This window comes from Danio rerio, chromosome 7 (assembly GCF_049306965.1).
Source record: "Danio rerio strain Tuebingen ecotype United States chromosome 7, GRCz12tu, whole genome shotgun sequence".
Lineage (NCBI taxonomy): Eukaryota > Metazoa > Chordata > Actinopteri > Cypriniformes > Danionidae > Danio > Danio rerio.
The window spans coordinates 58,343,986-58,371,066 of NC_133182.1; the positions used below are offsets into that span (position 1 = coordinate 58,343,986).

At 36.4% G+C, this 27,081-nt stretch overlaps 1 protein-coding gene across 7 annotated transcripts; it reads right to left on the bottom strand.

The window, feature by feature from the left end:
* Positions 1 to 632: 632 nt before the first annotated feature.
* Positions 633 to 26,513, bottom strand: cdhr5a (cadherin-related family member 5a). 7 transcript variants are annotated; one of them, XM_001346237.8, is made up of 14 exons: positions 26,232 to 26,513; positions 20,451 to 20,626; positions 19,232 to 19,294; positions 16,946 to 17,035; positions 16,477 to 16,563; positions 12,575 to 12,679; positions 12,304 to 12,489; positions 11,859 to 11,949; positions 11,168 to 11,265; positions 9,178 to 9,384; positions 6,878 to 6,991; positions 5,360 to 5,426; positions 2,383 to 2,540; positions 633 to 2,217 (listed from the first exon to the last, which is right to left on the bottom strand). In XM_001346237.8, exons 1-14 carry the CDS (start codon positions 26,458 to 26,460, stop codon positions 1,645 to 1,647), a joined length of 2,244 nt encoding a protein of 747 aa, XP_001346273.5. In that variant the 5' UTR covers positions 26,461 to 26,513; the 3' UTR covers positions 633 to 1,644. The 7 variants fall into 7 exon arrangements, with proteins under 7 accessions (XP_001346273.5, XP_073763478.1, XP_073763479.1 ...); XM_073907377.1 differs by having other exon boundaries at positions 12,575 to 12,674; positions 26,232 to 26,446; XM_073907378.1 differs by having other exon boundaries at positions 639 to 2,129; positions 2,358 to 2,540; positions 12,575 to 12,674; positions 26,232 to 26,446.
* Between the last annotated feature and the right edge of the window lie 568 nt (positions 26,514 to 27,081).

The window sequence follows — 27,081 nt, forward strand, 5'->3', positions numbered from 1 at the left end:
TATATATTCAATCGCGCCAGCTCCAGGCCGCAGCGCATAACTTACTCGCGGCGTCGCGGGCTGATTCCGGCTCGCATGCGGCAGCGCCTGCTCGCTCGGCCGCCGCATCTGGCTCGATTGACTCGGGCTGGAATTGGGTAGTGAGTCCAGGCATCCGGAGTAGGTCCAGCAGAGGTAACATTAGTCAGTCTGAGCTCTAAGAGATAAGTCTCCGGCAGGCGAGAATCTAGCCGGAACTGTGTTTTGCTATCTGGGTGGCTAGGCGTGTATCAGCAAACTAATAAAGCCCGAAAAAAGCCCTGAACGAATAAACAGTGTTCCACCAGGATCATGTATGTCAGAAACTATAGTTTACTGCTGAACTCATTTTGTCATGGTAAAATAACACAGAAATCGAATAATAACATTTCAGTCTACTTCAGTCTCCTGCCGAAGCTCAGACGCCGCGCTTTGAGAAACTGTCAATCACAGCTGTCAATCACGATGACACGCCCAGCATTAAATTACTGCTAAAAACAAACTGTTTACAAAAATGAAGATCTGCACCTATTTCAGCACAATAACCAGTGCCTTAATCGACCAGAACTATCTTTCGGGACATTTTATTGCAAGTGTAATATTTTTTATTATTTGGGCTCAAGTCTCCTTCATTAACACGGAGGAGGCGGGCTTTATGACTTGTACTGCAGCCAGCCCCCAGGGGGCGATCTAACGGCCGAAACCTTCACTCAAACGTAGGCTTGCGGCACACTTGCCCTATCCAGACAAGTGAATAATGCAATGTTTAAAAACGAATATGTACATTTCTCTCCTGGGCTGTCCTCTTCTGAACTCTTATTTAAAGTGATAGGCTTTATTGTGCTCCTTATTTGAGAGTTGCTTTGGATAAAAGCATCTGCTAAATGAATGAATATAAATGTTCTATGTGCATAAAAAGCACTTTGATACATAGACATGCATTTTTATGGAGATTTTTTTTTGTCTTGCATATAATCATTGTTTTTTTTTTTTAAGCCAACACTTAAAAGCATCACACTCTAGACCCAGCCTGATAACTGTACTTTTTTTCTATTATTATTTTGCTCAGAGACGTGTTGGTGCAATGCAGTCAGGAGTCATGTCAATGGGGCCCTCAAGTGGTAGATATTAGTTTGTGCCACACATTTATCTTTGAAGGTTGTTCTAAAGACTAAGAAATGCATTTATATACTGTACAAAAGATGCCCATGAGGCAACTTTTGTGTACACTTAACAAAAAAAAAAAACAAAAACTTTGGTTTGTCAAGGTTTGAAGGTTTCTCTGATGAATGTTTGATGTTTGAAGGATTCTCTGATACATTCTGATTCAGATTCCATTTATTCTGTATATCTTCCGCATAATCAAATAATTTACATAATTATACAAAATACTGTCTTCAACAATATATTAACAAGAAGCGAGCAAACATTAAATTCTGAGCAGTGAAATTATAGACACATCATTAGTTTAGCATTAATTTTGCATATCACACAATGAGAGAAAAAATGCATTCACAAAATAAATATTGTCATTAATTACATCACAACTAAACCACGTCTTATTTTAAGAAATGTGTTTTATTTCAGCTAAGCTGGAAATTCAGTCTCTGATGTGTGAAAGCATCTTCACTGGTCTCTTCTGTCTGTGTTCAATCCATCTTTGCTATCAGTAATGTCTGTTTCCCTGCTTCTCGAGTCCTTTATACTCAACATGGTCAACTCCCCTAGTACCATTCCACCGTCTTCTGGTGGATTGGAAGCAAAATCCCCTTCAACTTTATCTTCATCATCTTCAGGCTTAAGCCCTATCGTGTCCGGAATGATCTCCACCTCGATATCAGACGAGTCTTCGCTCTCCTTGAACCAAACTGTCTTTTTGTCATCCTTCCTCCTCTCCTTTGCCAGAATAGATTTGACCCTTTGCTTACTGGGCTTTTCTTTGACCGGGAGGCCAGGACTGTAGTGTGAATGGTTGGCGTGCACCTGGAATCCGCAGGAGCTGCAGTGCCTCTGTCTCTCGCGAGGAATCACTCGAACCCTCGCCCCTTGAACCGCATCGAGCCTCTGTTCCCTCAGGTCTGCACGCCTGGATCTGGACCTCCCTGTGTCCCCTTCATTCAAGAAACCATCATTGGTGAACTGCATGCTATCTCTTGGCCTGTTAGGGGGCTGAGTAAACTTCAAGCATGGCCCTAAACACTGAATGAGGGGCAGAGGGTTAATCTTAAAATTTCATAAGCTGCACATTACCTGCTGAAGTACATGGTTATTCTTAGGGAATGTTTTTTTTTTTTAATCGTCAGTTCTTTTACAAAGGGGACACTCAGAGCTGGACTCACTGAGCTTTGATGGGAAGATGCTGACCTCAGACAACTTGAATGCGTCAGAATTCCCCTTCTTGACACGGGATATCAGATAGCCGATCACAATGAGGCAGAGCACTAGTAAAGCGGCCATTACAAAGCCCAGCAAAGCCATGTCTCCTGCGCGATAGCTCTCGTCTTGTGACTGGATGCCCACTGCTGGATGGCAGACATGTAGAGGGATATTAATTATACTGAATGCTGAAAAGATATTAGAACTCCAACAGGGTTAGTTCAAACAAAAAATCTAACTTTTGTTAAGTACTCACCCTCACCTTGTTTCAAGATCTTTGTTTATCTTCAGAAATGAAACAAAGATATTTTTAGGTCAGTGGTTCTCAACCACATTCATTAAGGACCACCAGCTCTGCGCAGTTTCCATTTCAAGAGTTCATACTTAGCTGATGATCAATAAAGCGTAATTGGCATGCTGTCCTGGGAGTGAGCTCTGAGCTCGTAAAATCCTCGAGCCTGGGGCTCCCTCCCATTAGAAGGGCAAGAGGGGAGTTTGAGCTCAGGTGGGTTTCGAGAACTCCCCTGCTTGTCTGTGTGTGGGAAGTGTAAACTAAAGTTTATCTTAGGTGATAATTTAACAAACACACCTGATTGAAATTATAATCTCATTAGGAGCGACTGAAGACCTGGGCTGCATCTGAAACCTATGCTAAAATCAGTATGCGAGCTGAGTAATATGTTCGAAATCATAAAACTCGAAAATCAGTATACGAGAAGTACCCGGATGACCTATTACTTCCGGCGGAATTCTGAAGTGCGCATCCCATGCATGCTGCGCTATCCCATGATGCTCCACGAGAGAATTTATGAATGGGAGTAAAGTGATACTACATCTGTCATTTGTCAATATCACATGACCTTTCCATGCCAGTTGAATTGCTTCACTCCTATTCGTGAATTCTCTTACATAGCATCATGGTGTAGCGCATAGCATTCATTGGATGTACACATCAGAATCTCAACAGTAGTAGGTCATCTGGGTACTTCTCGCTTACTGTTTTTCAAATACTATTTGGATATACTACTTGGTTTGCATACTGCTTTTAACATACTAAATAGTATGGAAGTATACGATTGTAGATGCAGCACTGAAATGGATGTGACAGACAAATGAGATAACCAAAACATGCAGTGCTGGTGGTCTTCGAGGAACGTGGATGCAAAACACTGTTTTAGATCAAATCAGAGAGCTCCCTCATCCTCCGTGACAGCAATGGTTTCAAGACGCTCAAAGAAAAGGAACCGAAGTCTAGGCAAAACATTCCATGTGACTTCAGTGGTTCAACTGTAATCATACAAAGCTCCAATAACTCTTTTGTGCACTAAAGAAAACTGTAAAAATGACTTTGTTTATCTATTTCTTCTGTTCCGTGAGTCAGTTACGTTTACTGGTTAGTACAAGTCAGGGTCCACGTTTACTAGCACAACGTATTGCCATTGAAACCAGCAGCTCAACACGGTTGCATTGCATTACACTAAACCTAAACTCTAATCTGATGTGTGAGACAAACAAGTTTCTGTTTTTTTTTTTTTTTTTGTTTTTTGTTTTTTTTAGAAGACGTTCTTGGAGTGATTTGACAATGTTTTTGGTTCCTTCTCTGAACTTTGAATGTTTCTGGATCATTGCTGTATTTGGGGGATGAGAGAGCTCTCAGATTTCATCTAAAATATCTTCATTTGTGTTATAAAGATGAATGAAGGTCTCGGAGAATTGGAATGACATTAGGGTGAGTACTTTTTTGGGTGAACTAACTGACCTAAGGGGCTATATGTAGAATACCACCAGTAGCCATTATGAGAGTTCAAGTCAGCTGCTTGCGGCTCATGCTTTTGCATGGGATATACTAAAATTACGGTGGCCGATAGACCCTAAGAAAGCACATGCAATTACAAAAACACCACAAATAAAGAAACGATCTTCATCAATTTGACAGCACACGTGTTGCAAATTTTTACAACACAAACAACTGAAGAAATGCGTAGCAATTGGTCACAACACAAACAACTGAAAAAACCTGCAGCAATTAATCACTACACTTACAAATATCCATGTTACACAACGGAAATGTTTCTAGCTAGGGGACCCAAAACAATGACGGACCCTGCAAAGATATGGATGTGTTATTTTAATATACTGATTACACAACATAATAACACATCCTTATCTCAGTCCATCATGGTTTTGAGTCTTCTTGAAACATTTCCGTTGTATTACGTGGATATTTGCAAGTGTTGTGACTAATTTTTGCGTGCTTCTTCAGTTGTTTGTGTGTTGTGAAAATTTGCTACACATGTGCTGTCAAATTGATGAAGACTGTTTTTTTATTTGCTGGCGTTTTTTGTAATGTGCTTTCTTTAATTGCAGCACATTAAGCTCACTCGTCCACCGTAAAAAAAAAAAATGGATGTGCAGAGTGATGTTTAGATGGATGTGTAAACATATGCCACCCAATTTCTCACAATACCAATATAATCGCTAAACAAATAAATAAACAAATAAATTTGCAGCAGTGGGAAAACAGCAAATAAGAAATGATCTGATCACAACAATGCACTATATCGGTCACTGGCAACTTATGTAAAGATGATTTTTTATTATTTATTTTAAATTACGTGTATATCTGATTTTGCATTTGTAGATTTTGCCACGAAAGATTGACATAGACATGACTGTATAACATTTTTTTTTTTTAAGAAAAAAATATATTGATCACACACTTATTGATTTTCCACAGAACATAACTTAACAAGAGCCGCTCTCAGGATCACACATATACAACAATGCTTTTTCATTTTCATCCTTTTGCCACATAAAAATCAGTCTACATGCTTTCATAAAATCTAGGAAGGCAAAGTTTCCTTACAAGCTGTTCATACACTGCCAACAAAAAGAGGAGAATAGTATATAAAATCTTTACATATAGCCTCTTTTACAAGGTGGCACATTTTTGTAAGAAACTTACGTGGTAATACATTCACAGAGAGCGCAGCTGTCCCTGACTCACCAGTAGAAACATCTACTGCCCGAAGCTGGAGAATAAAGAAAGAATTAGCCTTAACCAAGACAATATTCAGCAAAAAAAAGTGACCAGAAGCATTTTAAACCTACTTGCTGTTTAAAGATTTGGAATAATTAAAGTTTAAAATAAAAAAAGATATTAAATAAAATAAGTTTTTCGCCCAAGGCTGCATATTTTCATAACAGCAATATTTTGCATACCATGATTAAAATTGTATTATTTATCTTTTCAATCACATGAACACATTAAAATACACTCACCGGCCACTTTATTAGATACACCTGTCCAACCGCTCATTAACGCAAATTACTAATCAGCCAATCACATGGCAGTACCTCAATGATTTAGGTATGTAGACATGGTCTGGACCATCTGTTGCAATTCAAACTGTGCATCAGAATGGGGAAGAAAGGTGATTTAAGTTACTTTGAATGTGGCATGGTAGTTGGTGCCGCACAGGCTGGTCTGAGTGTTTCAGAGACTGCTCACTACTGGGATTTTCATGTGCAACCATCTCTAGAGTTTACAGAGAATGATCTGAAAAAGAGAAAATATCCAGTGAGCAGTTCTATGGGTGCACAAATGCCTTGTTCATGCCAGAGATCAGAGGAGAATGACCAGACTGGTTGCAGCTGATAGAAAAGCAACAGTTTCTCAAATAACCACTTGTTACAACCAAGGTATGTGGAAGAGCATCTCTGAATGCACAACACATCCAACCTTGAGGACCGGGTGCCCCTTCTGTCAGCTAAGAACAGGAAATTGAGGCTACAATTTGCACAGGTTCTTCAAATTTTGGACAATAGAAGATTGAAAAAACGCTGCCTGGTCTGAGAGTCTGGACTTCTGCTGCGACATTTAGGTGGTGGGGTCAGAATTTGACGTCAACAACATGAAAGCATAGATCCTGCCTCTTTTCAACAGTTCAGGCTGGTGGTGGTGTATTGGTGTGGGGGATAACACTTTGAGCCCATTAGTACCAATTGAGCTCCGTGTCAACACCACAGGCTACCTGAGTATTTTTGCTGACCATGTCCATCCCTTTATGACCACAGTGTACCCATTTTCTGGTAGCTACTTCCAGCAGGATAATGCACCATGTCATAAAGTGCAAATAATCTCAGACTGGTTTCTTGAGCATGATAATTAGTTCAGTGTACTCAAATGGCCTCCACAGTCACCATAACTTAATCCATTAGAGCACCTTTGGGACAGGTGGAACAGGAGATTCGCATCATGGATATGCAGCCAACAAACTTGCAGCAACTGTGTGATGCTATCATGTCAGTATTGACCAAAATCTCTGAGGAATGTTTCCAGTACTTTGTTGAATCTATGCCACGAAAGATTAAGGCAATGTTTAGAGCAAAAGGAGGTCCAACCCAGTACTAGTAAGGTGTACTTAATAAAGTGTCTAGTGAGTGTATAAAATATTCTCATCAATAAAATATATTAACTTGCCTGCAATGCGAAGGCATCAGTCCGAACTGCTTTTTTTAAAAGTATAAACCCATCTGTAGTGATATTAACGTAGCTGCTATACTGCACTTCATATTTAATGTCAGGATTGATTCCCTGAAAAACAAAGGCAGAAGCAGGCATTTAATCTCAGATGTACAGTATTCAATATTTTTGGGTGTCCATTTCTCCAATAATATCTGAATGCAGCCTTTATGATGCAAGCTGAGATTGTATCACTCAGCGATGCAATGTCAGACACAATGCACTCAAATGGAGCCAGTGACATCACTGTGATGGGTAGGGTTAGTGGTAGGGTTAGGTGAGCACATTAAAAAGCATTGGTTGCAGCCCAGATTGCACTGCACCAGGTCTGCATCCAGACCCCTCTCCATTATTTTGCCATGTGGGATGTTAAAGGGCACCTAGTTTACCCCTTTTTTAAGATATAATATTAATATTATGATTCTTCTGATTCTTCTGAGTGTGCCAGGCGACGCAGTGGTGCAGTAGGTAGTGCTGTTGCCTCACAGCAAGAAGGTCGCTGGGTCGCTGGTTCAAGCCTAAGTTGGGTCAGTTGGCGTTACTGTATAGAGTTTGCATGTTCTCCCTGCGTTCACGTGGGTTTCCTCCGTGTGCTCTGGTTTCATCCACAGTCCAAATACATGCGGTGCAGGTGAATTGGGTGGGCTAAAATTGTTCATAGTGTATGAGGGCCCTATCATACACCTGGCGCAATGTGGCGCAAGCCACGACACAATTGTTATTTTCTACTTTCAGCTCGGCGCAAGAGTCATTTTGAGGTGTTGCTCCACGCTGTTTAAATAGCAAATGCATTTGCGCTCATATGTGCGCCCGCCCATAGGCGTTCTGTTTTAAAAAAACAGGCGTGTTTTTCTGCGTTGCTATTTTGAGAAACTATAATAGTTTGTTCTTTAGACCAGAACAAAGCCAGTCTATTGTCTGGCGCAGAGTGCGCCTGGCTTGCACACTGTTTAATACACACAAGATGTAGAGCAATACACAAATATCTTTACATATAAAAAATATATAAAATATTAAGGATATATATAGGATATAATAAGGATATATATATATATATATATATATATATATATATATATATATATATTTATCTCTCATTATTGTGCTGTAGATGCTCTGTTTAACTGTTTTCTTGCTAGTGAAATGCTCAGTTTTTCCACTTACACTTACTTTACGTCATGTAAATAGCAAATGCGCTTATGGCGCGACTCAACTGCCTCTTAAAGGGAATGGGAGATGAGACTCTGATTGGTTTATTTTCAAAACAAACCTATAACTCATTAAGTAAATAAACTCAACACTTTTAGACCATGTGCCACGGCGCAAAGCGAATTTTTCTGTTCATCTATTAGCAAAAATGGATTCTGACACACCCTGAAAGCGTTTGCGTCCTGTGCTCTGCGCTTTGCGCATAGATCGTCAAAATAGAGCCCTGAGTGTGTGAATGAGTGTGTATGGATGTGTCCCAGAGATGGGTTGCAGCTGGAAGGGTTGCGCTGTGTAAAAACGTGCTGGATAAGATGGCAGTTCATTCAGCTGTGGCGACCCCAGATTAATAAAGGGACTAAACCAACCAGAAAATGAATGAATGAATGAATGATGGTCTATACACTATACATGTCTGTCCAAACAGCTTGAAAACTAGATTTTTCACCATAGGTGCCCTTTATTGTCTATTCACAATATTTTGATGGTCCTGAAAAAAACATACTGGCAAATATAATTTAACCATTAACCATCTTTAATAGCAGAAAGCAATGGTTTTTATGAATTATTTTTTCAACATTCAACTTCATCTTTCATGCTTTTTCTAGAACTAAGCAGCATCATGTTTCTCAACAGTCAATTCAACAATCAGTGTTTGCAACTATAGTGCATTAAAATAAAATCTCTTAAAACACTTCAATTTTAAAAACCACTTTATCTCTTCACCATTTACTCCTTTTATTTTTTCACCTTTTACTCACAGTAAAGTGGTTCCAAACTTTTATGAATTTCTTTTATCTGTTGAACACAAAAGAAGATATTTCTGAAGAATGTTGAAAGCTATTGACATTCATGGTAGGAACAAAAAATACTGTGCAAGTGCTGATTTCCAACACGGCTGCTGATTCCCAACATTCTTTAAAATATATTCTTATGTGCTTAACAGAAGAAAGATTCTCAAACAGCTGTGGAACAAGTGGAAGATTAGTAAATTATAAGAAAATGTGCATTTTTGTGTGAACTGTCACTTTAAGTGTGCTTTTCAAACTTACGCTGGCGAAATCTTCATCTCTCGCTCTGACTCTGAAGGGTCTGTTGGACATCTTGTCCCTTAACACCATGTTTTCAGGGCCTGAATTACTGTAAACATACCCTTCATATCTTTCCTTCTCAAACCTTGGAGGATTCCTGCTCTTTTTCATTACATCAATGGTGACTGAAGTGGTGGCAAACTGATCTCTGTTTAACAACTGGAAAGCCTGTAGTTGACAGATAAAAGAGTATTGCCGTTATCAAATAAAGCAGTGATGTTGTTAAACGCTAGAACAGATATTGAGAGAATGCATATAATTCAGTGGTTCTCAACCATGTTCTCGGAGCCACCTCAGCACTGCACAATTTTACATGTCTTATTTGCATGACAACCATTTCATGTACTTTGGAACTTCTCAATTCTCATTTTTGCATCCCTGTTTCTCCATTCTCATTTTTGCATCCCTAGGTTCAGGTTCGAAAGAAGGATGCAAGAAATGTGAAATAATATATATTCTCCCCTCCTTTAGCGTCATTTCAAAGCATTGTCATTTATTGCATACTCTATCTACACCGATGATTTTGCTTGCAGGTCACGATTCTTATATATATCAGATAATTATTTATACTGTAATAGTTTCAACCTCCACAAAACACCATATTTGTCTTTATTTTCCTTGTTATTATTGACAGTGCATTAGTCCCAATTAACAGCTTTTTATTTGAGCTGAAAAATAAGTTACAACAAAATTAACTACAGTGCATCTGGAAAGTATTTATAGCGCTTTAATTTTTCCATATTTTTATGTTACAGCCTTATTTCAAAATGAAATAATTAATTTATTTCTTCAAAATTATAACCCACAATGACAATGTGAAAAAAGAGTTTTTAAAATTCTTGCAAATTTACTAAATAAAAAGAAAAAAAAAAACTTAAAAATCACATGTACATCAGTATTCACAACATTTGTCGAGAAGCTCTGAATTGAGCTCAGGTACATTCTGTTTTACTGATCATTCTTGAGATCTTTCAGCAGCTAATTGGAGTTAACCTGTGGTCAATTCAGCTGATTGGAAATGATTTAAAAAGGCATACACCTTTCTACATAAGATCACATAGTTGACAGAGCATGTCAAAGCAAAACCAAGCATGAAGACAAAGGAAGACTGTAGACCTCTTTAAACTTCCAAGACAGGATTGTCTCGAGGCACAAAGCTGGGGAAGGTTACAGAAACATTTCTGCTGCACTGATAGTCTCAATGAGCTCAGTGGCCTCTATTATCCGTAAGTGGAAGATGTTTGGAACCATCAGGACTCTTTCTAGAGCTGGTCGACCATCTGTGATCGGGGGAAAATTGGCCTTAGTCAGGGAGGTGATCAGTAACCCGATGGTCACTCTGTCTTAGCTCCAGCGTTCTTTTGTGGAGAGAGGAGAACCTTAAAAAAGGACTACCATTTGTGCAGCAATCCACCAATCAGGCCTGAATGGTAGAGTGGCCAGATGGCCTGCCTGAAATTTGCCAAAAAGCATCTGAAACTAAATTCTCTGGTTTGATGAGACTAAAATTGAACTCTTTGGAACTGTAAGACCAGTCAGGATTGAGAGAAAGATGAAGGGAAGGGGTAGTCTTGAGACCTACCTTTCCAGCAGATAGTTAAGCTAGACAGGTAGATGTTTGGTAGAATGGAGATTGGAGGATTGAGAAAATGAGAAAAATTGATATTGGAAAGAACCCACGGAGTCTCTGCTAATGAGCTGGTGAGTTTAATCAGGTGTGATTGACTAAGAAGAAATGCAAAACATGATGGGCTCCAGGAACGTGGTTAAGAATCACTGATATAATCAATCAATCAATCAATCAATCAATCAATCAATCAATCAATCAATCAATCAATCAATCAATCAATCAATCAATCAATCAATCAATCAATCAATCAATCAACAATACAGTTTTTAAAAGTGTAAACTAAAACTTCCAAAGACTTCAAAATTTGCATAAGAAACTCACCAAAACTAAAAGTGATATAGGACCTGCTATGTCTGGTGGTTTCAGCATGGATATGTTGCCAGAGTTTTCATCAATCTGAAAGATGTTGTCTTCGTTTCCTAGGAGATGGCAGAAATATTTTACACTACGGTCCACTTAGTTAATAAACAATGAGCATTACATTTGGTAACTCTGGTCTATTGAATCTTATTAGTAGTTACAAGTTGATATTGCTTTGTTTATTGTTTGCTTGTTCGATTTGGTCTCGCTTCATTTTGATGGTCAGTTTGTTGAATTTAAGCTACATTGCATCTACATGCCAACTAATTTTATTAGATATAAGTAGACAGTTAGTGTAAGTTGACATGTACTTGCAAAGATTCTTATAGTCAGTTAAATCTCTGTTGAAGGAGCAGTATTAACAGGTATTAAGCAAACAGTCTACTAATACTCAAATGAACCATCAAAATAAAGTATTACCTTTGTTTAGAGCTTATTGTTAATTTATATTAACACATGTAGCTATTTAATGTGTAATGTTAAAGTTTAGTTCACAACAGAATGATATTTTTCTTTTTTCTTTTTTTCTTTTATCTAGGGTATTAACAAGTGGAAAATTAGTGTAAATATTGATAAAGTCATATTATTCCAAAAAGTGATATTGTGTGCAGTTTAGGCTAAAGTTAATAAAAACTCTTAAATTATTTAATACCCCGGACAATTTTATAGCTTATCTCTTCATTTCTGCTTCTGTCTCCATCTCTTGCATACACTGGACCTGGCTGCAGCTGCAAGGCTCCATCCTGGAAATATTTGTATGTTTGTGTTTGTATATGTACAGTGCTCAGCATATATAAGTACACCCCTCACAAATCTCTCTTTTAAATTCAGATTTTAATAGGAAGCTCTACAATATTATATTTGTGCATATACATTAGATTAGTCAGTAAATATATCTGTTTAATAAATCTGTTTTGTTTAAATCAACCAAAATACATTGCCAATACTCACTGAGAAATAGAGAAATATATTAATTTTCAAAATGGGCTGTACTTAATTATGGAGAGCATGTACAATTAAACACAAGAACAGAACAGCATATGCAGTATTAGGTATATTCATTATTTAAAAGGTGATAAAGAAACCATGTATTGTACCTGTTTCTCTGTTAGGTTTACCCTTCCCCTGTACCCTAGGCTCAGGCAGATTTTGGCACTGCCAACCGTTACTTTTGTGCACGGTTGAAACCAAGGAGGACGGTTGTCAATGTCTTTAATATTGACAGTGATGGTTGTTGTAGCTGTGAAGGAACGCTCACCAGGTTGTGACTGGAGTGGAGTATCCTGTTAGAGGTGAAACTTCTTTAAGTTACACATGAGCGAGATAGTCTAACATTTCTAAAAATTCAAAGAAAACTGTTTCACATACCTGCACATACAAGATCAGCTTCACCTGCTGGATGACATCATAATCTAAAACCTTGTTGACAAGGATGTTTGGTGTATACATGGTCTTAAGTCTGAAGTATCTGTTCTGTAAAGAATCCGTCATGTTATAAGAGAAGATCAAGCAAATATGAGAATTGTCATTCACACGTATTGGTTTCTGAAGATGCTGCCACTGATCACATAAATAAAAGCCAAAAAACTTATCATTCTTAACAATCATTGTTTAAAAAAGTCTAAATAGACATCTAAACATAGATATCTTGTATAAAACAAGGCTAAATCTAATAGACATCTAACAATGGTCCAAAATAGACTAGTCAAGGAAACAGTAATGAAGCACTACATGAAGTCTATTTAATCTGTCTGTTTCATTATAAATATTGACTATTATGAGATGTCTATTAGATTTCCACTGACACCTCAACATAATATTGTCTTAGTCTTTGTTTACATATCTACAAAACATCTATTAAACACAAAAGAGATTGGCAGGTCGACATTATATAACACATCTTGAATCTATAAGACTATAAGTAATTAAAGGTGAAGAAATGAATGGATATAAACCTTTCCACTGAAAGTATTTGTGTTGAGCTCAAAATGTTGTGTTCAACACAATTCCCCATTCACCACTTAAAAAGTACTGTAAACCATAGTCACATGCTGTAAGTAAACTACCAGTGGTTTGTACTAAACCTGAAGAGACACTGCCACCTTATATGATAAACTGATTTAATTCAGATTTTTTTTTTGTGACATTGTGACAACATTTAGACAGGAAGTCTGGAGAGAAAAAGAACGAGGGAACGAGATTTACGTCATGTGCTGGTAACTCAGGACACCCAAAGAGCAACAATCTGACTGTTCATCTCCATTCCCCCTGTATACTGCACTACCACAGCACGCAAACAATCCATGACAAAGCTGAAATTCAGCCTGATTCAAAAAGTCGCACAAGTCTGAATTCAGATAAGAATCAGAATCAAAATCGCACAGCAGAAAGTGTGGACTCAGTAATCACAGTATTTAATTTTAACTGCTAGAGGACATGTATTAAAGGGTCACGAAACACCAAAACATATTTTTGGAGATGTTGACAGTCATATATGTGTCACGCTGCTAAAAACATTATTAGGACACAAATATTTCACAAAAAAGTAATACTTGGTTGTTTTTGCGTTATTTCAAGCAAATTTGTTCTTCCGGTTTGAAAAGAAGGCAACTAGATCATTGCATGAATTCCAGTGTGTAGACTGGAAGTCTGCCAGCAAGTACAACATGACATATTTGAGCTTTCAGCATTAATTCATAAGAAAGACTTCCAAGTTGTTCCACACTGCCAATCAGGATGTTCTATTGTGTATGAGGTGCAACGTCATTAATATGCACGATAGCTTTAAAGACTGCTTTTACCTGTTACAGTGTTCAGACAGCAGAGAGAAGCCATGTTGTGTTGTTAACCGTAATTACAACAAGTGGAAGAAGACGAATTTTTTGGAGACATGGGTCGTCAGTGTAATTCTAGTAGCAAAGAATTCTGGCCCAGATTTGGCATAAAGCTGGCACAGCAGGCATTCATCCAGCACTGGCATACAGCATGTGGGCCAAACATGGCCCGGGTTTGGCAGAGGTGGCACCGTCTTTAAGGCGGCACACAAAATTTGGGCCAGATGAAAAATGTAGTATTTGGCCAGGATTTTAAAATTTGATAAGTGGGCCATGTGAGTTTGGCCAGTCTTGACCCACATTTAAAATACACTAAAATCATTTTTGAGTAAAGAAAAAAAATTCTACCAATCAGGTCACTTTGAGGAAAAGCATGCCCATAGTGTGCCTAAAGCGCATCACTCCATGGGTTTATCAATTTCATTGCAACGTGACACACCAACCTATCTGGCCCAGTTCAGGCCCAGTTATGAGTTATTAACTTGGCTGAGACTTGGCCCAGATATGGTCCGTGTTTGGCCCTTGTCTGAAAGCCAGATTTGGTCCAGTCATGTACCGTAAATCACTGCAGCATGTGGGCCAAGCAAAACCTGATTGTGTGGGCCAGAGCTGGGCCAGAGAAATTTTGCTATGTGGGGCGTTTATTAATGTGCTGCAACAAAGGTTTTGTTTTTAATTCCTCGCTATAGGAGAGCAGCTGGACACGTGTGGATTACAATGCACGTGTAAATATGCAAACATCCTAATTAAACTATTACCATCGTGTAGGATTTTCACTGCATTTTGTGACAGGATAGTCAATACACACACGTCTTTCTGACCCTACCTACATCTGCATCTAGGGTAACAGTGTGTTTTTTTTTTCTCCCTTACACCATGCGGTATCAAACATTCCATTTAAACTACACTCTTCCATCTGTTCCAATATCTTGTTTGTCACAGGGGGCATGCATGAAATGTTCCTGAATTAAAGTGAAAGTGTCAAACTGCAGTTAAAGTTGACATAACAATAATATGGCAAATAATTTGATTTCTGATTTCCATGTAAACATCGTCTTTCTCCCCTGCATCTGTGTGTTGTTTTGCCTCTGTGACAATCAGCACTTGCTCGAACTGAAAACTCCCAATTTTATGCAAACCCATCCCTCTTTCACCACTCGACCCTGCCACATAAGCAGATCTGGACTCTTTCCTGACTTTTTTTCAAACTAGAGGTGTGAAAACACCCTGCTGGGTCCTTTAATAACAAACAAAGGGATAATTTGATGATTCCATGACTGACTGTGGAATCATGGGAGTTGGCATCAGAAATCATGTTTATGGATGAACTAATTTAGTGAAAACTTGAAGGCTGAAAGCTATTGAAGTAAAACAAGAAGGCTGAATAAACTGTTGACAAGATAGCTAATGAGCGCAACATGGTATTAAAGCAGTGGAGCTTTTATTATGCCACAGTTGACCACTTTCATTTCTTCCCCTCGTGATTACATGGAGAAGAAGTAGTTCCTTTTTTTTACTAAATCAAACCAAACCGGAAATTGTAGGTACAGCATTAGCATGGTGACACAAGGCAAGGTCTGTCACTATAGTTTAAATGGCATATTTCTCGAGAACTTTGGATTTGAATATTCTTCAAAAAAATTCTGACACTACATAAGTCAGCTAAAAACATTGTTCTAGTAGATTTTTATACATTAAAAAAAAAAAAACCTTTCATAAATATATTGTACTTCTATTTTTATTATAAAGCATTTGGGGGACACAGTAGGTAGGGCTGTCGCCTCACAGCAAGAAGGTCGCTGGTTCGAACCTCGGCTGGGTCAGTTGGCATTTCTGTGTGGAGTTTGCATGTTTCCCCTACAGTCCAAAGACATGACCTAGGTGAATTGGGTAGGTTAAATTGCTTATGGTGTATGAGTGTGAATGTTTGCAAGAGTTTGCGGCCGAAAGGGCATTCGCTGCATGAAACATGTGCTGGATAAGTTGGCGGTTCATTCAGCTGTAGCGACCCTGGATTAATAAAGGGACTAGGCCGAAAAGAAAATGAATGAATGAATAAAGCATCTGTTTTCTCAGAAGACAGATTAAACCATTCAATTCATAGGTACTATAACATTAACTAAAAAGTGTTTATCCAAGCTTAAGTTTTGGCTGAATGATTATGAGAACAACTGAATCATACTAGTTTGGAATAACAAGAGGATGAGTAATTTATTCTTTTAAATAACAGTCACATTTAGTATATTTTAATGTTTCTGTTTGTCCTTTTAGTATCCCAACATCTCCACTTTAGTTAATTTAGGGTGCAGTGTCTTATAGTTGTATGTAAAAAAAAGCACAACTTCTCTTGCAAAGTCTATTGGTTTGAAACAATGATGACTGACTTTTTTTATTGAAATATTCATATTACATCATACAAAGAATCTGCTTACGTACCACAGTAGGTTCCAAAGAATAATACAGAACTTCAGAATCATCATCTGTTGCTTCAAACAGGGCAATGCTGGTATTAACTGGTGTAAGCTGGGTAATACACACAAAATGAAACATTTATAAACAGGAATGACGGCATCTTCGAAGTAACAGTAAGCCTGGAACTCTTGGCTACCTCAATTATGATGTATGTAGCTGCAGTTTTGTCAAAAGCAACATGTACCTGGATCAACAATTTTGCTGGTCATACAAAAACATTCATAAACAGGCATGGTCCTGTTTCTAAGCTAATCCTGAAATTACTCCAGAATATTTGTCATTTTTTATTGATCAGACTTTTGTTTAAGGTACAAAGCTCCTTACTCTAAAATTCAAAAACATTCACAAATGAGAAAAAAAAAAAACATTTATTATATCTTATTAAATCTTAACTACCTATGTTTAATTGTATAAAATATTAACATGTTCTTACCTCATTTATGTCAAGTGTGTACTCGCGCTGACCAAATGATGGAGGGTTGTCATTGATATTTGCAACATGAACAATCACAGTCAAGGTGATCTGCAGATAAATACAAAAAGCCAAATCTGCAAGAGTAGGCTACATCTTTAAAATAACTACTATAGCAATCCTCAATATGATATAAAAGTGATTTTTAAAAGACTGGCATCTGTAAATGAATGGAAATTGCTGAAGCTTTTCTGACAGCAGTGGATTCCTGGGCCATTTTAGTAATTACTGTCAATCTTTTTGTCAATGTTATGAAAGCCAGTTCCCCTCAAGGTCTCTCAAGTATAAGCATGTGGTGAAATTTTATTTTGTACCAGATTTCTATAGTCTGTTTTATTGCAGACTAAACACTTTGTGATATTTGGTAACAATCTTATGCATATTATTGTAATAATTAAAATCATTCATAATAATGCATAGTGAATAGACTGAATCTGCATTTTCTCACTCATAAATGCGGAGAAATGCTCAGAATCTGTTAATGTCACTTTGTACTTTTCAGTCCTTGTAGCCAAACAAAATCTGAAAAAAGTATGCAGTGACCCTCATCACATGGTGTTGCTTAAATTTTGCTTTCAAACTAGAATAATAAAATTGCTAATGAAAAAGAAATAATATAATGTCAGCTTCCTAAATGTATCAACCTGGGCTCATTCTGAAAATGTGGGAGGTATGATTTTAGAGTCACTAGAGGCCACTGTGAATGTTTTTGAGATCTCAAATTGCTCTTGCGAGTGCCATTCACACCTGCCTGTCTCACATAAATCCACCAGAGGTCGATGTCAACTCATTGACTCACCAATCGACTGACCCACCCTCCTCCCCTAAACCCAACCGATAATGTTTTCAAAAGCCCTCACTGACCTGCCCACCCTCTTCCCTAAACCCAACCGACAGTGTTTTTAAAAGCAATCTAGAAAAAGAGAAGCCCTTTTCTGATTTTTACCACGTTTTTAGATTTTACCACATTCTAACCCTGTTATTCACTTGTTTATTTTTTGCCTCTTTCTTTTTATCTTATCTTATCTTATCTTATCTTATCTTATCTTATCTTATCTTATCTTATCTTATCTTATCTTATCTTATGAATTCTGGAACCATTCATCACCAGACTCGAACTCTATCATCAACTCCCATGTGTCTTAACATATTTGATGAGTTACTGGACAAAGCATACATACTTCTTTCTACATAATTTGCCTCTACAAATGTATACAGGGATACATTTTCAGAATGAACCTATGTTGAAATTTATGATTAATATTAATGTTTTCAGCAATGTATAACATATAAAAAGTGATTAATTAGTTTACTTGAAAAAAAATTGTAAAAGTGAGATGTCCTAGGGCACATTTTCACTGAATACCTTTTGCTTCAAAAATAGTAAGAACGGCTTTAGAAATGCTAGCCAAGCATTTTGATTTATGTTGTTGTAAATGGAAAAACTACATTAAAAAAATAAATAAATAAAATAAAAAATCTGAAGAAAGCGAATTATGCCCCAGGAATTTATTTATTTTTTTGCAGTTTTTGTTTTTGTGAAATCACCAGTGGCCGCTGTGCATGCTTTTTGAAATCTCAAATTTCTCTAGGGAGTGCCATTCGCACCTGCTGCTCTCGCGTGAAACCACATGAGGCCACTGTCAACTGACTGTCTGACTGAACAACTGATACCCCCCTCCTCCTCCTTCCCTAAACCCAATCAACATTGTTTTGCAAAAGTAGTCAGAAAAAGGAAATCCTTGTAGCTGCCTGATTTTTACCACATGTTCAGATTTACCACATTCTCACCCTGTTTTACTTGTTTATTTTATTTTATTTGGCTTTTGTTTTTGTCTTATTGTCTTAGTAAAGAAACACTTCAAAAATGCCAGCCAAGCTTTTTATTTCTGTTGTGGAAACATATTACTCTTTTTTTTTTTTTTTTACCCATTGTAACTTGGAACTATTAAGTTCACTTAACTCAATTTTTATAACTATGCACATAGTTGATTTACTAAACAATTTTAGGGCAACATGTTTACTCACTTTTATTAAGTAAAGTGGTGTTAAAGGTTTTTAAAAATCATCTTGAAAAAAAAAAATTATAACTCTTTAAAAAGCAAATGATTAATTGCTTATGTGTAAAATGCTTTGCCTGAAAGATTCCTTTAGTATATTTGATCTAAAACGGTGATATTTTTGAGAATTGCTAAATGTACAATCATCTGAGCAGAATTTACTGAACTGTAAATTGACTCAACTTACGCTTCTGTAGCCAGTTTTATTACATCGGACTTGGACAGTCAGCTCTTCATGACCTAAAAGTGTCTGGGAAATGGTAAAAGTAAGAATCAAACTGCTGTAATCTGTTATTGTGAATGTGCATCAGTAATCTAGTGTTAAACCTAAGTCAGCTTAAATCAAACCAGTAAATCAGTTTAAAAGGATGGTTCACCCAAAATAACGAGTAATTGAAGACAGAATAAATTTTTTTGGGTAAACTATCCCTTTAAGATGGTCAAGATGGCAGATAGTTTGATCCTGGTTAAATTTAGTCATCACCAGAGGAGTATTGCACAAAAGTGGAATCAAGAAAGGCAGGATAATAGAAAAAGTGCAGCTTGACCTTGTTTAATCGGGTCCTCAGACTGTTGCATGTTTGCTTATCTAGGATGAGAATTAGCCGATATGTCAAGCCCGGTGTAGATAACAAGGATAAGCACACATTAGCGGCATTTGTTGAGAGCACAGGATCAATCACAGAATCAATGATTCACGTGTGGATAAAACCCGATGTGAGCCAATCAGGCAACAAGTTGAACAATGCCCCTTTCACACACCAATCAGGGAATTCCCACTGCTTTCATGCAGAGAATTAACAGAAACACATGAGATGAGAAGAATTAACAAATTAAATTGTTGACTCTGTCCTAAATATAACCAGTGGACATTCCTGCTGATAAATTTATTGTGAAGATTATTGCAAACACTTACCTCATATTGCAGATCTATTTTATGTTTGGGGTATTATATCACGTTTATTTAATCTTCATCTATGATCATTATATGTACAGGAACACATAAAAAAATGATTGCTATTACAATTAAACAGTCTTATTTTTAATTATAATAGTTGGAAATAAATGTAAATGGCCAAGGGTATAGAGTAAAACACATTGATTTCATGTACTCACACATAAATCACTAAGATTAATCTTAGCCTGGTTGTTAGCCTGCTCTGGAGCAGCTGCAAAGAATAAATCTTCAAATGTAGCTTAATTTAACCTGCTTTCATGCTACTGAGTCAAGGCTAAATTCAGCCAGGATAGCCTCAGAATCCCAGCTTAATTGCTTATGTTTAACTTTTGTGCAATACCCCTCACTCCTTTGATTAACAATTACAAACAAGCTCATATTAGAATAGTGTTCATGGATAATTTAAACATCTGGATTAAATGTCACATTATAAAGTTATGAAACATACTTCAAAGTCCAGGCCTTTCTTTGCTATCAGTTCTGAACCCCTCAGCTGGAAGGCATTCCCAGGATTCTCTGTAAGGTTCAGCGTTACATCTTTTGTTGTTGTGTTTATATGGACAACAACTATGTCTGCCGTGTTGTTTTCTTTAATTGTCACAGGCTCTGAGGGGATGGTACAAACTGCAAAGAGAAAACAATATTCACTTTTTTTTTTTTTAGAATATTCCATTCTCATACATTTATTCAGTTTAGAGTTGTCAAATATTGCTTCTGAATCTGAGTCTAATGAGGTTTTGGCTACTGTATTTTACTGGTCTCATTTATGTATATCCTGTTGACTACACTGCAATTTTTAAAATAGTTAATTAACAATTTCCTGTAACTTGTGATTCATTGTTTTTTTTCCTTTTTTTCCGTTTATTTATGCTTTTAACATGCATTTTGGGTATCACTTTGATGTTGAAAAGTTAAACAAAGTAACTTTCATTGACACTACTAATAGATAAGATAAAAAAATTATGTTGTATGGCAAATTTTATACAGCTCTTGAAAACAACTTTTAATATTGTCCTCTGTATTAGCCACTAATTCATTCATTCATTTTCTTTTCGCCTTAGTCCCTTTATTAATCTGGGGTCACCACAGCGGAATAAACCGCCAACTTATCCAGCATATGTTTTACGCAACGGATGCCTTTCCAGCTACAACCCATCAATGGCAAACATCCACTCTCATTCACACTATGGATAATTTAGCTTAAACATGTAGAACATGCAAACTACACACATAATGCCAACTGACCAAGCTGGGGCTCGAACCACTGACCTTGCTGCTGTGAGGTGATTGTGATACCCACTGTACCACCGTGCTGCCCCTTAAAGCCACTAATAGAATTAATAAAATTTCTATTCATTTGTGCGTGCGTTTTCAAAAATATAAATATAATACTGACAGTGTGAGTTCAAACTTCTTCAAAAGTCTTTTGAAGATTATTTTAAATCAGAGTCTTTTAGTTTATTAACAGAAAATTAGGTCAATAGGACAAATATTTCATGTTTTCGGATCTATAGATATGTTTTACACAAATGTTACATCATAATTAATTTATATGACCGACTTGACAACATATTGTTTACTTAAAAAGTTAATTTAAAGGAGTAGTTCACCCAATAAAAGAAAATTACAAACCGTTTACTCATCCAAAATAATCTATACCACTATGAGCTTCCATTTCTATTGAGCTCAAAATATTCTATTGAAATTTGAAAGATATTTAAAAAAAAATTAGAAATCTGTAACCAGTGGTGGAAAGAGTACTGAAAAATCATACTCAAGTTAAAGTACCATTACTTGCTTGTGGTGCAATCAGAGTAAAAGTATCTGTTGTAAATATAACTCAAACTATGAGTAAAAAGTAGCCCTTTTAAAAGTAGTCATGAGTAGTGAGTAGTGAGTATTACTCTGTGAAAAGCTGATGCGTTTTCATGTAATTTGTGGATGTGTGTAAACGTAACATTCTGTAGTGCATGTAGTTATTGCCCAGCAGGCACACAACGCCATTGGACTTTATTATTAGGTTAGATTTAGGTTGTGATTTCAAGTGACCAAAATTCAATGTCTAGCCAGCTTTTAAGGACAAAGTTATTTTGATGTCTAATAACAACGTTAAATGATGTTGATATATGGTCGATTCTAAGTTGTGTTAGAAAGTGACCAAAATCCAACATCGAGCCAATATCTTAATTCAACATCATATTGATATCAAATACTGACATTTATTCATCAGGTCTGACAACCAAAATCCAACATCTGATAGACGTCATAGTGGTAACGTTCACACAACTTCAAGCTGTGACATCAATAGACGTTGATATTTGGTTGGCTTTCGGTTGGACATTGACGTTGGTCTGACATTGAGTTCTGACGTCAACTCGATTTTCATTTCAATTTAATTCACCTTCATTTTTATAGCGCTTTTACACTGTAAGTTGTTTTAAAGCAGCTTTACAGAGAAGATCATAGTAAATAACAAACAAAATGCAATGTCCCCACGACATTGGGGTACAACATCAATCTGACATCATGTTGAAATCTTGTGCCTGCTGGGTGTTTAAGGCCATTTCAGTCCCCATACAGTAAACATCTGTCATCTTCTCATAAGTGACCTGCATCTAAACAGTCTCTGGGTCAATGCGTGTAAAGATTTTGGACATCTTCTTGGACACTTTTAATGCTTTCAAACAGTTTGCTGCATTTATAAATTGCCCATGTCTTGAGGTAGTTCATTATGAGGCGATTTACCCTTTATGTGTGATTTGATCGGACAGGAATTACAAGACTGATTTTTCTAATTCCCATAGACAAGAAAAAATAAAGTAGAGACTGCAGGTTGAAGGAAAGCAGTGGAGTAAAAGTTTAGATACAGCACTAAAAATGTACTCAAATGAGAGTAAAAGTACACATTTTTAAAACTACTCAGTAAATTACAATTACTGAGAAAAAGTAATTAATTACAGTAATTTGAGTATTTGTAATTAGTTACTTTACACCACTGCCTGTAACCATTGACTTCCATAAGAAAAACTAATAACATGTAAGTCAATGATTACAGGTTTCCCAGATTTAGCAAAAACTCCTTTTCGTGTTTGGTGAGTGACAAGTGACTGTTGAGTAAATAATGAGAGATTTTTCAATTTTGGGTAAACCATCTCTTTAAGTCAGTCAGAATAATGGAAGCTGTTGATTCACTTTTATTTGGTCCCTCTTTCTATTACAGTAAATGGCCTTAATCGACTATGTACTTCTATATACAGTATAGTCAACAGTTGTAGTGGATCAAAACTGTTTTTCAAAATGGTCCCAAGACCAGAATGGATGTTGTTCAACATTTAATGACAATTTTAAGATTTACCATGTACACTGTAATACCCAAAAAGTTAAGGTAACTCAAACCATTTCAGAAACCAATTCCAACAAATCATTTAATTTTCAAAACTAATCCAAATGAGGACTGTGTACTTGCTCCATTTGAGTAAATGAAGTAATTTGAGCACAGTAAAACCAGATAAACAAAGAGAACTCAAACCATTTAAGGAAACCGACTGCAACAAACCATTTGAGTTAAAAACTAATTTATATGAGTACTGTGAACTTACTCCATTAAGTTGAAGTAATGAGGTATTACTCGTTACCTTTAATACTTTTCAAATGAGTAGAATTAACTTTCAGTCAATTTTGAGTAAACTACACTCATTTCATTTGATAAAGTTGACTGTTGGGTTTTACAGTGTACTCATACTATGCAAATTTAAATAATTTTACATAATTAAACAAATCATTTGGTTTGATGCACATTTTATGTACATGCTTTTTTTTTTAAATGTACTCATATTTTAAAATGATCTACATGTAATGAATATGTAATGATGATCCAAAGCACATATCTCATTAGCCCCATAAAATATAGACATAATAAGTAGCCTATACAGTGTACTTATATTTTGATGTAGTGCATAGTAATTTAAGCCGCTTTATATAATGCAGAGGTTTTTTTTTTACAGTAGGCTAATAATTAACTTTGAAAATATATAAAACATGGGGTCGCCTCACAGCAAGAAGGTCGCTTTGTCGCTGGTTCGAACCTCGGCTCAGTTGGCGTTTCTGTGTGGAGTTTGCATGTTCTCCCTGCCTTCGCGTGGGTTTCCTCTGGGTGCTCCGGTTTCCCCCACAGTCCAAAGTCATGCAGTACAGGTGAATTGGGTAGGCTAAATTGTCTGTAGTGTATGAGTGTGTGTATGTGAATGTGTGTGTGGATGTTTCCCAGAGATGGGTTGTGGCTGGAAGGGCATCCGCTGCATAAAAACTTGCTGGATAAGTTGGCGGTTCATTCCGCTGTGGCGACCTCGGATTATTAAAGGGACTAAGCCGACAAGAAAATGACTGAATGAATAAAACATGGGGCGGCATGGTGGCTCAGTAGTTAGTATAAATATATAGTATAAATATAACCATATTTAAACATATACTGGACAAGTTGGTTTATTCTGCTATGGTGACCCCTGAATGAATAATAAGACTAAGCCAAAGAAAAACGGATAAATGAATGAATATATAAAAGATGTTAAAGGGATTAGAGTATATGTACTTAATATCTGCTAATTCTTACAATTACTGTTTCACAAACATTTATTAGTTTTACTATTAGTATGTCTGCTTATTTTACTAGCATTGACAGCCTTCTGATAGACTCACTTAAACAATTATTAGTTAACTTGGAATTTGTGATGTGTCCCTTTAATTAGTGAGATATAGTTTGCTCTGATGTGTATTTTAAATGATAATATTATTTTGAAAAATAACAAATAACATAAATATTTATTTGGCCACCACATTAAGTTCATACCATTATGAATGCATGAATGCGCCCTGCAGTCCACGCTTGAAAATATTCAGCAGCATTCTGAAACTGGCAGATCTATCTAGATGCCCAAAGTAGGGCCTGCAGGCTAACGTTGGCCCATGATAACCTTTGATTTAGACCACCATTCCATCTGAAAAATGTAAGTGAGAATGAAAGAGAGGGTTGGGGCGAATGCCTTTCACTGAGATAGTCATTTCGAATTTACCATAACCTTTTGTTTATTTTTTTAATCGCTTAGCTACTAAAAAAAAAAAAAAAAAAAAAAAAGACATGAAATAAAATGATTTAATTAAATATTTTTGAATGAATCACACTTTTAAAATGTGAACACCGTCACTTGACAGATAAAATGACAGAAATGTAAATTGACTACTGATAAAGGCTGTAATTCACAGACTAAATGCAAGCCAATAGTCAACAGATTGTCTAAATGAGACCTAAAAAAACATCAAATAATAATAATTTAAACTAATTTTCAAAATACACTGTAATTTTCTGTAATTTGCAACTTTTTATTTCCCCCGGTTTATTTATGCATTTGAATTGTATTATGGGATCTTATCTTCTTACCAACAACTTTTAATGGTGAAAAGTTCAAAAAGTGAGTCTTAATAACACTTGTACACATTTTAAGTGATATATTGCATATATTTTTTGTTTGTTTGTTCAAACTACTTATTTAAAACGAGCTGAAACCATTCTTCAAATTTCATTGGGACAACTTAATTTTTTTTAACATTTAATCCACATGAATTTGTCAAAAGTGTTTTGTGATTTGTGTTAGGAAAAGATAAATGAATCGTGTGGAGCCCTTCATTTTTTACAGTGTAATAAACGACCAGCACATTTTCTGTTAGTTTACAGACCTGTTTCTTTATGAATATTATTTCTTATACATTATATTATTTCAAACTACTAAAATGTAAATAAAAGTCACTTTGTTTAACTGTAGAGTTGAAATATCAACATCAAAAGTTGATAGAGCCGAAATTAAAATCCCATAATGCAATTCACAACAGTAAATAAATGGAAAACACTTGTGAAGCACAAAATACGGAAACTGTTAATTAACAGATATTTTATCCATGTAGTTTATGACACTGTATAGATTTTCCAGCACATTAAAAGTGAATTTGGAGTTACGACAGTTTGTGTAGGAAAGCATTTTAAGCATCTAGATTATTTTGAAGCTCTACATTCTTGAGGTGGTCTTTTGACAATGACAACAAACAGACATGGCGTTCCTATTGTCACTGTCTGAGCTGAAATAACTGACAGCATATAAAAAACCCAATAAGAGAGACTGACACATAATAACATTGCTGTCGACAAAACCTCCACCAGCGTGAGAAAAAAATTACTTACTTTTATCAGTAGAGCAGATTTTTGGAAGGAATGACGCAAATAAACAGCCAAAGATGATAATTATGGTTTTATGGCTAAATGTCATGTCCATTTCCCAGATTCTAATACACACAAATAACCATGGAGGACTATGAGACCGTGTCACCAGCTGGTACTTCTTCACATAAAGCATTGACTGTGCTGCCCGTTGAGTGGGAGTCAACTCCAGTCGCAATGTTTGTGACTTCATCTGACGGTCATATATTGCCTAAAGAGCCTGCCAGCAGTGCACTGCTCCCTCCCACCCGAATACTTGCATCTGTTTTTCAGGGCTCATTTTGCTTTAGTGCAAGTTTTCCACTGCTGTTTGGGAGGCTGTGTGAAACCTGGGCATGAGAAATGTGCCGAAAAGCTTTTGACAGTGTAAATAATGACCATCAAATTAATGCAGCACTGGATATATCAAAATAAATGAGCTGTGACATAAAGTCAAATTAAAATAATATATAGTCACACACATACTTATTATATGCAGTTGAAGTCAGAATTATTAGCCCTTTTGAATCATTAGCCTCCCTGTACTTTTTTCCTGCCAATTTTTGTTTAACGGAAAGATTTTTTTTTCCCAACACATTTCTAAACATTAGTTTTAATAACTCATTTCGAATAATTAATTTCTTTTATCTTTGACAAGATGACAGTAAATAATATTTGACTAAAAATATACAATATACGACAGTTCTGTCTGGTTCTCGAATCTGATTGGCTGATAGCCATGCAATGTTCCTGTTATAACAACATTTGTACAGCCTCTTCACCCTTGTGTATTACTCCACCCACATAGAGTGACAGCAAATCAATAAACGCACTA

Bases quoted from the DNA above. Each gene is read 5' to 3' on its own strand.
- cdhr5a (XM_001346237.8), bottom strand. From the start codon at position 26,460: ATGAAGTCACAAACATTGCGACTGGAGTTGACTCCCACTCAACGGGCA. The intron at 16,564-16,945 runs GTAAGAACATGT...TGTATTACCCAG, and splicing joins ACACACTTGACATAAATGAG to CTTACACCAGTTAATACCAG. The intron at 2,541-5,359 runs GTAAGTTTCTTA...TCTGCCATCCAG, and splicing joins CTCTGTGAATGTATTACCAC to CAGTGGGCATCCAGTCACAA.